Here is a 14775-nt window from a genome sequence, read left to right as displayed (position 1 = left end):
GTGGAGGAGGATGGATTGTACTCTTCTCTTGAGGAAGGATCTTCGATGAAGAAGGAAGAAGATGATTGATGATTGCCTCTGCCGGAGCCACGACCACTGTGACCACCGCGAATGGGGACGTTTTTAGGATGAAGACTTCCTCGAGTGCGAACCATGGTGACTGGATTGAGGGTTGGGGAAGAAGATGATGAAGTGTTCGAGTAGAGAAAGAGATGTGTTCGATTAGGACTGGTGAAAGTGACGTATGGTTTTTATATTAAATGAACAACTAACCGGTTAGATTGAGGGAAGTACTCGAGTACTTTAGATTTGTATCTAAAGTAACCGGTTAGATCCCTTGTGGTAACCGTTTAGATGACTAAGAATCTTTATGATTTTAATGAATGTAACCGGTTAGATGATAAGATCTGATCGATTAGTTTAGATCTAGATCTTTAAGTAACCGGTTATGTTGCTTTATCTAACCGATTAGAAGAGATTTGCAGGACAATGTAACCAGTTAGATGTGGTTTGGTAACCGGTTAGAAGGGAATTTGGTAACCGGTTAGATGAATAGAGAGTTTAAGTATCAGTCATTGGGTTTAGTTTATCTTACCGGTTAGGAGGAATTATATAACCGGTTAGATCACTTATCACAGAATAGTCAAATTTCAGAGATATTTGTCATTCCCAATTCTCTTTGAATTGTAAGAAAGTTGTCTTCTTGAAGAGGTTTGGTGAATATATCAGCCCATTGTTTATTGGAATTTACAAACACAAGTTCAATGTCTCCTTTTGTCACATGGTCTCTGAGAAAGTGATAACGGATTTCTATATGCTTGGTTCGAGAATGCTGAATTGGATTTTTGGAAATACAAATTGCACTAGTATTATCACACATAATTGGAATGTGATCAAAGAAAATACCGTAGTCCTCAAGTTGCCATTTGATGTAAAAAGCTTGAGCACAACTGCTCCCTGCGGCAATATACTCGGCCTCTGCTATGGATAGAGCAACGGAGTTCTGTTTCTTACATGACCATGAAATAAGTGAATGACCAAGGAAGTGACAAGTGCCACTGGTGTTTTTTCTGTCAATTTTGCATCCAGCAAAGTCGGCATCCGAATAACTTGTAAGATCGAACGTAGTATGACTAGGAAACCATAAACCCAGATTAATAGTTCCACATAAGTAACGAAATATTCTTTTAACAGCATATGGATGTGATTCTTTAGGACAAGATTGGAATCGAGCACATAAGCATACACTAAACATTATGTCCGGTCTACTTGCAGTCAAATATAGAAGACTACCAATCATGCCTCTAAATTTTTTGACATCAACATCTTTTCCTTTCTCATCTTTGTCTAGTTTTACCGAGGAACTCATAGGAGTTTTGGCATGTTTGACATCCTCCATGCCAAATTTCTTTAGCAAATCTTTGACATACTTGGATTGACAAATAAAGATGCCATCAAGTTCTTGTTTGATTTGCAACCCTAGGAAAAACGTACGTTCGCCCATCATACTCATCTCAAACTCATTTTGCATGCTTGAGGCAAACTTTTCACAAAGAACTTTATTTGATGATCCAAAGATGATATCATCAACATAAATTTGAATAATTAAGAGATTGCCATTAATGGTCTTAGTAAAAAGAGTGTTATCAATTTTTCCTCTATTGAAATTGTTATCAAGAAGGAAACCACTTAATTTTTCATACCAAGCTCTTGGAGCTTGTTTTAATCCATATAGAGCCTTTGACAATTTGTAAACATAGTTGGGATGATCATAACTTTCAAAACCCGGTGGTTGTTCCACATGTACTTCTTCCTCAATGAAGCCATTTAGAAAGGCACTTTTTACATCCATTTGATAAAGCTTGAAATTTTTATGTGAAGCAAATGCAAAAAGCATTCTGATAGCTTCAAGTCTTGCTACGGGAGCGAAGGTTTCATCATAGTCAATTCCCTCTTCTTGATTAAACCCTTGAGCAACAAGTCTAGCCTTGTTCCTTACGATTGAACCTGATTCATCCTTTTTGGTTTTAAAAACCCATTTTGTGCCAATGATTGTCTTATTTTTAGGTCTAGGAACTAATTTCCAAACTTCATTTCTTTCAAATTGATTAAGCTCTTCTTGCATAGCCATAACCCAAGACTCATCTTTTTCAGCTTCAAGGATATTTTTAGGTTCAAGTTGAGAGACAAAAGCTACATAGTTGCGTATATTGCTAATTTGAGATCTTGTGCAAACACCTTTGGATGGATCGCCAATGATTTGATTTATTGGATGATTTGGCACTTGCTTCTAATCCTTGGAAAGAGTGACTTTATGAGGATGACATTCTTTTGAATTATCTATGGAGAGATCATCAAAAGGTGAATTGCTTATGTCAAGAGTTTCAATACTCTTTTCAATTTCCACTATATCCTCATTATCATCCAAAGAACCTCTAGAAAGAGACGGGTGATCCATCAAATACAACGTGTATGGACTCGACAACCACACGTGTCCTTTTGTTAAATACTCTATAAGCTTTACTTCGAGATGAGTAACCTAAGAAAATTCCTTCATCCGACTTAGGTTCAAATTTTCCTAGGTTATCCCTGTCATTTAGTACAAAACACTTACACCCAAAAACTTTTAAATAACCAATGTTTGGCTTCCTTTTGTTCCAAAGTTCATAAGGAGTTTTATTAAGAAGTTTTCTAATGATGACTCTATTAATGACATAACATGCAGTATTAATGGCCTCGGCCCATAAAGATCTAGGAGATGAATGCTCATTCAACATAGTTCGAGCCATTTCTTGGAGAGATCTATTCTTTCTCTCAACAACTCCATTTTGTTGAGGAATTCTAGGAGCCGATAGATTATGATTGTAACCATTTTCATCACAAAAACTTTCAACATCTTGATTATCAAACTCTCTTCCTCTGTCACTTCTGATGGTCTTAATCTTGTATTCCTTTTCGTTCTCAACTCTTTTACAGAATTTTGAGAATATAGCATAAGTTTCATTTTTATGAGAAAGAAAGAATACCCAACTGAATCTAGAAAAATCATCAACAATAACAAAAGCATATAGTTTACCACCAAGGCTAGCTACTCTTTCTGGACCAAATAAATCCATATGAATTAGTTCAAAAGGTCTTGATGATGTTATATCCTTTTTCCTTTTGAATGATGACTTAACTTGTTTGCCCTTTAGACATGCACTGCAAGTTTTATCCTTAGAGAAATTAGTCTTTGGGAGGCCTTTGACTAATTCTTGTTTAGATAATTTTGAAATTAGATCCATGCTAGCGTGACCTAGTCTTCTATGCCACAACCAACTATTCTCATTTGAAGACACAAGGCATTTAACATCTTGATCATATAATTCACATAGAAGTAAGGTATACACATTTCCATTTCTACGAGCATGAAATATATCATTATTATCCTTTTTCGCCATGCACTTATCTGATTAAAATAGTACGTCATAGCCTTTATTACATAATTGACTAATGCTAAGCAAATTATGTTTTAAACCTTTAACAAGCAACACATCATCAATAGATAGGGAAGAAAAAATACCGATAGATCCAATACCAATAACCTTGCCTTTTGAGTTGTCTCCAAAGGTGACGCTTCCTCCTTTGTGGAGCTTGATAGAGATGAAATTTGATTGATCTCCCGTCATGTGTCTAGAGCATCCACTGTCCAGAAACCACTTATCCTTGAATGAGGAGGAAGCCTTCAAGCAACCCTACAAAAATAATTTAGATAATCTTCTTTTGGTGCCCATCTTTTCTTGGGTCCATGGGAGTTACGAAGGAGCTCATAAGTTCCTTTAATTACCCAAATTTCTTTTGTCTTGCATGGCCTAGTGGGACAATGATTAATTTTATGTCCTATATTCTTGCAATAATTACATGTTGAACTTTGAGATGTATTTCTAACAAAATGATCACTTAAAGGTTTTCTTTCTTTTATCAAACAAGATTCTTTGTTATAAGGGTCATAACCAAGTCCATCCTTAGCATAAGCATTTCTTTGTTTACCAAGCATAAGATTTAAGTTTTCTCTACCTTTTGTGAACTTACCTAGAGTCTCGATTTGATCCTTAATTATGATCTTTAATGACTCATTTTCAGAAGCCAAATCAATAGAAGCTAATTCTTTTGCAAGCTCACATTCTTTTTCCTTTTTCAAAGTTTCATTTTCAGAAAGAGATTTTTCAAGCTTTTGAGAAATAATGTATTTTTCTCTTTTAAGACTAGCACACTTTTGAACCATCTTGCCTAATTCATCATGCAATTCTTTGAAAGCATCAAGCAAGTAATTGTGAGCATTTACTAATTCATCATAAGTATTTTCTAAATCAAGTGAATCATGGTTCGAATTTACCTCATCTTCATTGGCCATGGGACAAAGATTGACCAACTCATTGATTTCATCATCACTTTCGGATCCATTTAAATCATCATCCTCCCATGTAGCTCGCAAGGCTTGGGCTTTCTTTTTCCGTTCCTTTTCATTTTTATATGCATAGCAATCTGATTTAAAGTGCCCCGTTTTTCCGCAATGAAAGCAAGTAGGTGCTTCTCTTTTTCCATGCTCACTTGTCAGACCACTTCTTTTGAGATTGTTGCTCTTTTGAAACTTCTTCATTTGAAGAACTCTTCTCACGGTTTTGGTGATGAGAGCAATTTCTTCTTCTTCATTATCAATAGCTTTCTCAACTTTAACTTCTTTCATAGTGGCTGAAAGAGCTAGATCATTCTTATGGACTTCTTTGTCGTCATCCCCATCATTCATCTCTAGCTCATATGCCATTAAGGAACCAATGAGTTCATCAATAGGAAGCGTGTTGAGATTTTTGGCTTCTTGAATAGCAGTTTTCTTGGCTTCCCAACTCTTGGGCAAGGACCTGAGAATTTTTCTCATATTTTCAGAAGTTGTATATGACTTTCCAAGAGCCTTCAAAGGATTGACAATGTTAGTAAAACGAGAGTACATTTCACTTATTGTTTCTTTATTATTCATGGTAAATAGTTCATATTTATGGACAAGCATATTCATTTTAGATTCCTTGACATGACTAGTGCCAACATACGTAATTTCAAGTTTATCCCAAATCTCTTTGGCCGTCTCACAATCCAAAATTCTATTGAATTCGTCTTTACTAAGAGCACAATAAAGATTTGTAATAGCCATAACATTACATTGTACAAGCCTACGCTCATTTGGAGTCCACTCATCATCTGTTTTGGGGATTATTTTCCCTTCAACAGTTTTGGTCGGAATATGATCATCTAGTTCAGTGGCTTTCCAAGCATCAATATCTAAGCCTCTTAGAAATGCTCTCATTTTGATTTTCCAATAATTATAATCATTACCATCAAACCAAGGAGGTCTATTGTTAGATTGACCTTCTTGATGAAAATTGGCTATGATCGTTCTCTAAGATGGTTAGATCTTTAACTAGAGATTAGGCTCTGATACCAATTATTAACCACTTATTGACTCTAGAGGGGGGGTGAATAGAGTCAATGGCCAATTTTCGTAATTTATAGATTTGCAAATTCTATTCTACCATTCAAACAATTATGCAACATATAAGATATGAAAGTAAACAATTAATAGCACAATTGTAAAAGAGATAAGGGTAGAGAAATTGCAAAAAATGACTCGGAGATTTTAGCGAGGTTCGGAAACTCCCACTCCTCGGCTCAAGACCCCTCTTGAGACTTCCCAATCCACTATGGTTTCTCCTTACGGGTGAAGAGCAAACATTTACATGAAGCAAACACTTGATTCTCTTCTTTGCTAGAAGAACACCCTTCTTCTAGGCTTCTTTGGGTTACACTAACCCTTACAAGTTTGTAGAAGAAATTATAGTTGTGATACAAGAATGAATCTCTCTCAAGATAGATGTACAAATGTAAGCTCACAAGACTAGAGTAATAGATGGATTAAAATGAAGCTTAAGTTGGTATGGTTGAGTGAAATGAATGCTTGAGTAAATGCTTTGAATGATATTTTTGAATTCTCTCAACCGCGCCCCTTCCTTCTTCAATGCTTGTCTTTTTATATAGTTGAGGAAAAATGAAATGCATTAATTGCTCAAAATATGTCTGTTGAGGTAGGTTGAAGAGCATTAAATGTTTGTGTGACCGTTAGAGCAATAAATGTATCAATCTTCAGATCTGCTTCAGTTTCTAAAAATTAGAAGAAGTGAGATTGGATCTCATCTAACCGGTTAGAGGATTTTTCCTAACCGGTTACATCTACAGAGGGACTTCTTTAGTAAGGGCCAACTATTCGAACACAAGAGGCTTCCTAACCGGTTACATCAAAGGCCAAGATAAGTATCGTTCTGTTAACGCATATTTAACCGGTTATATAACTTCTTCTAACCGGTTACATCAATGGCCAAGAAAAGTTTCATTCTGTTAAAGCACATCTAACCGGTTATGTAGCTTCTTCTAACCGGTTACATCATTGGTTAAGAAAAAATCGTATTCTGTTTAAGTACATGTAAACGGTTACTTGAGTTCTCCTAACCGGTTACGAGAAGATAGATACAATGTTTTGTATGTTGATCTAAACGGTTAGAACAATTCTTATAACCGGTTACAAGGTGCGGATAAGAAGATCAAGCTTTCTGTTTTGTTCATCTAAACGGTTAGATGAAAATTCCTAACCGGTTATGAGATATCTTCGATCATGTGTTGCTTTCTGTTTTAGCTCATCTAAACGGTTAGATGAAAACTTCCTAACCGGTTATGAGATACCTTCGATCATGTATTGCTTTCTGTTTTAGCTCATCTAAACGGTTAGATGAAAACTTCTTAACCGGTTATGAGATTCTAAGGAGATTTTTGATTTTTCTTTTTGAGTGCAGAATCTTGAAAGATGTGAATGAAAATGCATGAGCCAATAGATTTGAGCTTCAAATTAATTCATAGATTACTTTGACAGAAACTCCTAATCACTCACCGATCTATCTACTCATTGTCTTCAAGTCAATCGTGATTGCATTAACCTCGGAGTAGATTTGATTTCTCTTGAAATGATTTCTTTGTCTCGGTTGTTTGGCATATTTTATTTCCTTTGCCCTGCAAGCTCAATGCAAACATTAGACCGAGAATACTTCATAATGTTTTGTAATCATCAAAATTATTAGACGATCTTTGAATGACCTTTAGGGTTAACAAAGTGAGATCTTAATATTGTTTAGAACTGAAAAATTAAAAATGAGCTAAACCCATTTGTTGAAGCTTACTACAACGGTCACATGCGGCACTCTTAAAAAGGGCTGCTAGAAACATTTCAATAACAACATTTTTTAGTAATTGCTGTTAAACTAATGCCACCATATCATTATTTTGTTGTAGTGACTATATGTATTCTCATATGCGTTATTTTAGGCGTTCTCATTTGTGGTTTCTTCCCTTCGCTTAAGCATCTGTTTTAAATTCCTCAAGAATACACTCCAAAAGTTCTTTTCCATGGTGGGATCATTCATCCTTTGGTGGATCAATAGTTGTTTGCTGTTAAACTAATGCCGCCATATCATTATTTTGTTGTAGTGACTATATGTATTCTCATATGTGTTATTTTAGGCGTTCTCATTTGTGGTTTCTTCCCTGCGCTTTAGCATCTGTTTTAAATTCCTCAAGAATACACTCCAAAAGTTCTTTTCCATGGTGGGATCATTCATCCTTTTGGTGGATCAATAGTTGTGGCCAACAACTCCCAAAAAAACTCCACCCTTTGACTTATACCTCCCATAATTTATTTGAAAAACACAGCAAAAAATTATATACCTCCTATACTTTATTTGAAAAACACATCCAAAAAAAAAAAAAAAGGAAAAAAAAAAAAAGAGGAAGCTTGCAAATACAACCATCTTCGAAGAGAGTGAAGATATATATCAATACTAGTCTTAAAAGTACAAAGAGTTAAAAGAGTTTCAGTATTTATGTACAAAAATAAACATATACAAAAAATATATACCTTATTTGAAAATTAGTACGAATTAGAACTGGATTGAGAATCTATATTATTATTCAAATCATGTACAAATATATGTACAAAAATAAATTTATTGAAATTATGTACAACCTAGCCAAACACGACGGTTTGAGACAATGAGGGGAAAATTGATAAATTCAATCTGGTATATGGTATCTAGGCCAACATGACTGCTAGAGGGCAATCTGGGCATTATAATTTACTTTTTTGTTAATGTCAGCAAAAAGTGTGTCAGACCACCTTTGACCTTTAAAGAAGGGTAAAATTAATGCGTGTCAGAAAAAGTAAAGGGTCTGACTGAATTTTTGCAAATGTGAAGGGATCTCCTTGAATTATTGACAAAGCACATGTGGGTGTAAATGAATTTAACCCTTATTATTATTATTATTATTATTATTTTTTATTATTATTTTTTTTCTGGGACAAGTAAGAAGAAACATTAGTTAAAACCATTTGTTGTTTCCCGAGAAAAAAAATTTTAAAAGTTGTTGTTGGATGCAGGGATTAATTACTTGGACAATTACCTGCTATTTCGCCTACACGCCATTTTTGATTAATTTGTCTCGTTGGCTGAAATCAGTCATCACTGCACCAGATGTGAAGGGCAAGTCTGTCTGAGTTTAATGTGGGAACTTTTTAGGCAACTAATAAGTGTCGATTTGGTATTACTGTTGGACAGGCTAAGAGCACTTAATTTGAATTTTCACTATTAGTTGTGTTTGGTAACAAAAAATACTTTTTAGATTTTGACTAGTACATGCGTGAATCTGAAAGGAGCTTATATGCACTCGTAATTGAACTAAGAATAAAAACTAGTCACAATTTTAAGATTGTAAGTATATGTTATCTGGGTCAAATCGGATATATATATATATATATAGGGTAATATAACTGTACAATGTGAGGAATACAAAAAGAGAGGAATAAGGGAAGGAAGATCAGTCCAACTTTGGGAGTTGAAGCGATGGTACATGGGAAAAATCATCCTTTGAAATCTGTTCATCCTCTTTTTAATGAACATAAGATATACAACGAAACCCTCTCAATTAATGAAAAACTTTGGTTCTTGACCTCAGTTAATTTAAACTTCACTAGTTATATGTAAGTAGTTACATGCTCATTTGTCTCACACTCTACACACACGCTCTTGTACAAGTTGAAATACTAGCTTTCACAGCCTCTATACATATATTAGCTCAACACAGTCCTCAGAAGCACTCCCCCTATCCTAAGCACCCTTGCTTAGACCGTGCAAACTCTCACAGCTCACCAAATACATATAAAAGAATGAATATTAACAATATTCAAGCATACACAAAAGATAAGAGTGGTTGTGTAGCTCAAAACAACAATCTGTAGTCTCACGTTCACCTTCTACTGAAACTAGGGTTTAGGGGTAGAATTGCAAATTCGTATCCCCAAAATTTTGAGATCAATCACACAGCCTTATACCACTATTACAAACATGCTCAGATGATAAACAAGATAAGTATAGCATGTGAATCATAATACAACATCAATTGGTCCTTGTCAGCAATTACACAATGAAGAACTAGGGTTTTGGTAGGTCAAAACCAAATGTGACCAGAGTTCTGTCCAAAACTAACTTTAACAGCTTTGATTGATCAATACAAACTTGCTAGCATATAGATCAAACATTGTATAGCAAGATATAAATAATCTACATATGAATCACAAGGCTAAACAATCTACATATGAATCACAAGGCTAAACCAGGAAACAGCTCAAATCACAAGTATGATAAGTGAAAATCATTTGCAGCATAGTATGGCTCAAGAACAAGTGTTCAACAAATGTAAATAGCTCAAATATACTCGTCTAAACCTTGACTAGCACAACAACAACCTTAGGCTCAAAGTGAACCTTCAAACCAGGCCTTGCACCAGCAAAATATGACAGCAAATGGATTCCATGATGAACACAACAACAAGGATCAATTCAGTGACATTTCTATAAATATTTCAGGTTCAGATCACTAATCCAAAGATAGAATCCTACGTCGATGACATCGGAAGTGTGATGATGCAAAGTCTCTAATCTAAACGAACAACTGCTAACACTGCTACTGACAAGGACCTGAGAAATATAACAATGGTGGGTCAAAACCCACAACAATTCATCATTTCGTTTGCAAGAAGCTCCTATGATATTGGTAATGAAGTTCAACTTTGAAAAAAATTGATGGACAAGGATTAATTCTCTAGATGCGGCAACTAATGCTAGTTGTAGTCGATGAGCTAAGCGATGCACATAATATGCACAATGTCAATCATTAATAAATAATGCTTGCAAACCATTCCATTCACCAAGCATATTGCTAGCACCATCATAACCTTGACCTCGGAGATTGTGAACATCAAGATTATAGTGAAAAAGAACCACACAAAGCTCCTTTAAAGTCAATGAAGTTATATGTTTAACATGCACAAGATCAAAAAACATTCTTGTAAAAAAAAAAAAAAAAAAAAAAACCATCTTTTTCAACGTTTTTTAAAATGAGACCGATTTACTTTCTCTTAGATTCATCACGTGCTTCATCAACAAGAATTCAAAACTTTTTTTTTTTTTTTTAAGTAACAAGAATACAAAACTTGGCATCTCTGATATCTTCACGAATCTTACTTCTCACTTTTCTAGAAAGAATATGCAAAATCTCCTTTTGAATTTGTGGTAAGGTATACTTAGCATTCTTTGGAGCATTTTTAAGAACAATTTTAGTGACATCATCATTATACGACGCGTAAGCTTGTATCATTTTAATGAAATTTCCCCTACTACTTTATTGAAGGGATTCATCGTGTTCTCTAAAAGCACAAGCTTGGAAACTAAGTCATCGGACCGCATCAATTGTGACCTTCAATCTCAATCGATTATTTGAATCTTATTCGGAAGTTTGTCTTTCCATCACTCTATCAATATGACAAGGTAGATTCATTAAGTCCTTACAATATCTCTCAACAATGTTACGAGAAGGATAAGGACATCCTCCCACATAATTTAAGAAAGTACACCTATTGCCATCATTAGTTTTCTTCCAACTTCGAAATCCTTCACTAGTGAATGCATTTGTAACAACTCTCACCCTTGCCAGACACACTATTGTCCGCCTTTGGTTCCCCCATACCAGAGACTTCCTAGGGGGTCACCCATCCTGGTACTATTCCAGGTTAAATACGCTTTAATCTGGAGTTCTGGTAGGTTCACGACCACCACGGCCTTAAAACACGTTGTGTCATAGAAGGGTGTTGAATCTACATATAGCACTTGCACCATCCACACCCAAGCGATGTGGGATTATGCACTTGTAGCTCGTCCAGTGAGGTAGCCTACTGGTCCCACACACACTCGCTCACAAGGTCACTACAATCACCCCCCGGGGCCCAACGTCCTCATTGGCCACAATTCCAACTAGCTGGGTTAGGCTCTGATTCCATTTGTAACAACCCTCACCCTAGCCAGACACAATATTGTCCACTTTTGGCTTCCCTAGACCAGAGACTTCCTAGGGTGTCACCCATCTTGGTACTACTCTAGGTTAAGCACGCTAAACTCTAGAGTTCTGATAGGTTCATGGCCATCACGGCTTTAAAACGTGTTGTGTCATAGAAGGGTATTGAATCTACATATAACACTTGCCCCATCCATATCCAAGATATGTGAAATTGTGCACCTGTAACTCGCCTAGTGTGGTAGCCTACTAATGTCACCTACACATGCTCACACACACCCCCCCACAAGATCGCCACAACATTGGTTCCGGGACGCCTTGTTGGTTTTGCTCCAAAAAGAAAGCAAGGTAAGCAAAATGCAGCATCTTTTGAAGGAGAATACTCTAACCAGGAAGGAAATAATTTAAACCAGGATGATTGAAACTGACGAGGATGCTTTCCCAATTCAAAAAGTAGATATTCTAAAAGCAAATTTGGTATCATTTCGATTTGATATAAGCTGGTCGAACTTCATCACATTTGTCAACAAGATAATCCCATATTTGACGACATAATCCTAGATCATATTCTAAAAATGTAGGGTAAACTTTTGTACGTCCAAATTTTGGAGATTTTAGAGGACGTTGGTTATCATGAACTGAAACGTCAACATTAGAGACGGAAGCCGCAGAAGGCACGTTATTTTTTAAATAAAAAAAATGTGTAAATATTTCTTTTTAGCTTGACCATCATATAACATTGTACCAACGTCCTTATTTTACTTTGCAATTTAAACCATCCTAAATTCCTAAAAAGCATAATTTAGTAAAAAATAATAGTGCGTCCTCACTGCGCATAAAACAACTAATTTAAAAAATAAAACAATTATCACCCACAATTGTGCGTATGTGCAATGTCTAAAAAATAAATTGTGCGCCTGTGCAGTGTTTACATATCTTGAAAACGTGCGCCTGTGTAATGTGCAGAAGACAACGACGACACTTCATATCTTGAATAATTAGATAGAGTTAGTGTATCGTGATGGTTAAGTCCGTGAGCTTAGAATTTGTTTTCCAAATTTCGACAACGAGAACACTTCTTTAAGGATTTGAGCCTTACTTTGACATCTTTAGGATGATCACCTGAATTAAAAGAGAGGGAAAAAAAATTTCGATCAAGACTAAACATGCCAATATATCTATAAATAAAGTTTTTTTAAAGAACATTTGGGTTTGTTTGGTTCATTTTTACAAGACGGTAACCAAATAAGCTTCTCTTTATTTTTTATTTTTTATTTTTTATTTTTTATTTTTTTGATAAGTACCAAATAACCTTCTCTTTAGGGTAAAGTGCAAAAAACCCTTTTCAACTATGTTTAAATTTGCAAATAACCCCCCTGAACTATGTTTTGTGCATAAAACTCCCTAAACTATCACATTTAGTTGCAAAATGCCCCATTGTCCTACCTATTTTTCATTAAATGACTACAATACATTTTCTTATTGAATTACTCTTGATATATTTTTCTTGTTAAAATAAATTATGAAAAAAAATTCATATTAATTTGATGAAATATTCTCCATTAAATTTGCATAAGTTTGCCTTTAATTTTATAAATTAATTATTTAAATAAAAATCTTAAATAAAAATTTTTGAAACAATTTAAGTAATTTCTTAATTTTCATTAATATATTGCATTGAAAAGAAGATATTTTTTATTTACGTAATTTATTAATTTTTCATGAATATTGTCTGAAAAATAAGATATTTTTTTATACTAATTTTTTTTAAAGTGAGTATAATAAGTTTTATTATAATAAATTAAACATTTTAGAAAATGAAAGCTACAAATTTTTTTTTTTTTTTCTATTTTCATAATCAATTGATACTAATTATAAAATTAAGGTAAATGGTATAATTAATATTTAAATAAGAGAAAATATAATAAAAAATAATTTAATAACAAATGACAAATTTAATAACAAAGGGTAAAATAGTCTTTTTGTAATGGATTTGTCCTTTATTGAAACAAATCAATAGTTTAAAAGGGCAATGTTTAGTTCAAGGGAATTAGTTGTAAAAAACCAATAATTCAGGATTTTTTTTTATTTTTGTTTTTTTGTTGCACTTTACCCTTCTCTTTATGATGATTTTCAAACAACCATTTATTTTCAAATTTCAATTTATAAATAAAACCAAATCCAAACAGCCCATTGTCCATTCAATCCATCTCTTTAAAATGGAATAGCTGAAGCCCCATATAATTCACAAGCCCATTGTCCATTCAACTCTCTAATCCATCTCTTAATTCACTCGACCTAACCCGGAGGACATTTCCACGCAAGCCGAATTGGCGACGACGAGGACCCAATAGCCTTACCATTGCAAAACGCCGACAACTCTCCTTCACAATTTCAATCAGTCGATTTCCTAACAGTTTAGTGTATATCTCTTCATCTTTCTCATAAGTTTCGCAAATTTCTCTCTAATCTTTGTTTCATGCAATGAGTTTAATATTTTAGAGGAATATTTGATTTGAGTTGGATTGAGTACCTTGATGTGAGTTTGATATCTCTTCATCTTTCTTCTAGATGAATATCGGAAACGGATCGGCTCCACCAGAAGCATCCATATATGGACTCTACGCAGAGGTGATTTGAAGACAAGTGATTGCTCCCAGGGGCGGAGGCACATGGACGACTGAACTAGATACAGGAAGCAGACTCGTGTGCCCTAATTTTTTTTTCCCTTCAACTATGTGCCGGCCTGAATCTATTTGGGGCCAAATAAACTAATTATTTATTTATTTTATTTTTTATATATACTAATAAATAAATAAATAAAATTTGTGAGATGTTAATAATATATTTATGTGTGAATATGTATATATATATATTGATAAATCATAATTGATCGAGAATTTATTTTAGAAGAGTTTTTATTTTAAAGTTAAACTTTTGTGAGATGTTACTATAATAAAAAAAAAAATGCAACTTTATTTGCATTATGATTTCAATTATAATAACCACTTGATGCATTGTAAGTTGGTTTTTACTTATTATTAATATAAAATTGCAACAAAACTAACCAAAAAAATTTTAAAAAAAATTCTTGTCCAAAACTAAGGGAACTGGACAGTTAAGAGGTGTAATTTTGCAGGTTTTGTAAAATTAAAGGGTTATTTGGAAAAATAATAATAATAATTTTTAAAAATAGTTTGTGCATGTTTATAAAAAATTTAGATGGTTGAGGGAGATTGAGTGGAATAGTGCCCTATATTTTTGAGCCCGCCCAAAATATGAGTAATTTTAGAGCAAA

At 34.2% G+C, this 14775-nt stretch overlaps 1 protein-coding gene across 3 annotated transcripts in view; it reads left to right on the top strand.

The window, feature by feature from the left end:
• Positions 1 to 14389, top strand: part of LOC132306078 (uncharacterized) — a 43753-nt gene extending 29364 nt beyond the window's left edge. The window contains exon 5 of one of the 3 annotated variants that reach the window (XM_059803283.1): positions 14049 to 14389. In XM_059803283.1, the coding sequence (XP_059659266.1) occupies positions 14049 to 14117 (69 nt within the window). In that variant the 3' untranslated portion in view covers positions 14118 to 14389. Of the gene's footprint in view, positions 1 to 7401; positions 7798 to 8509; positions 8765 to 14048 lie in introns of those variants that run through there. The other 2 variants (XM_059803281.1, XM_059803280.1) reach the window with 2 other exon arrangements.
• Positions 14390 to 14775: the final 386 nt, after the last annotated feature.

This window comes from Cornus florida, unplaced genomic scaffold (genome assembly GCF_030987335.1).
Source record: "Cornus florida cultivar Cherokee Brave unplaced genomic scaffold, ASM3098733v1 CherokeeBrave_3.0.0_Hap2_Chr05, whole genome shotgun sequence".
Taxonomy (NCBI): Eukaryota; Viridiplantae; Streptophyta; class Magnoliopsida; order Cornales; family Cornaceae; genus Cornus; species Cornus florida.
The sequence above is the reverse complement of the archived record's forward strand: the minus strand, read 5'-3'. Positions and strand labels throughout refer to the sequence as shown.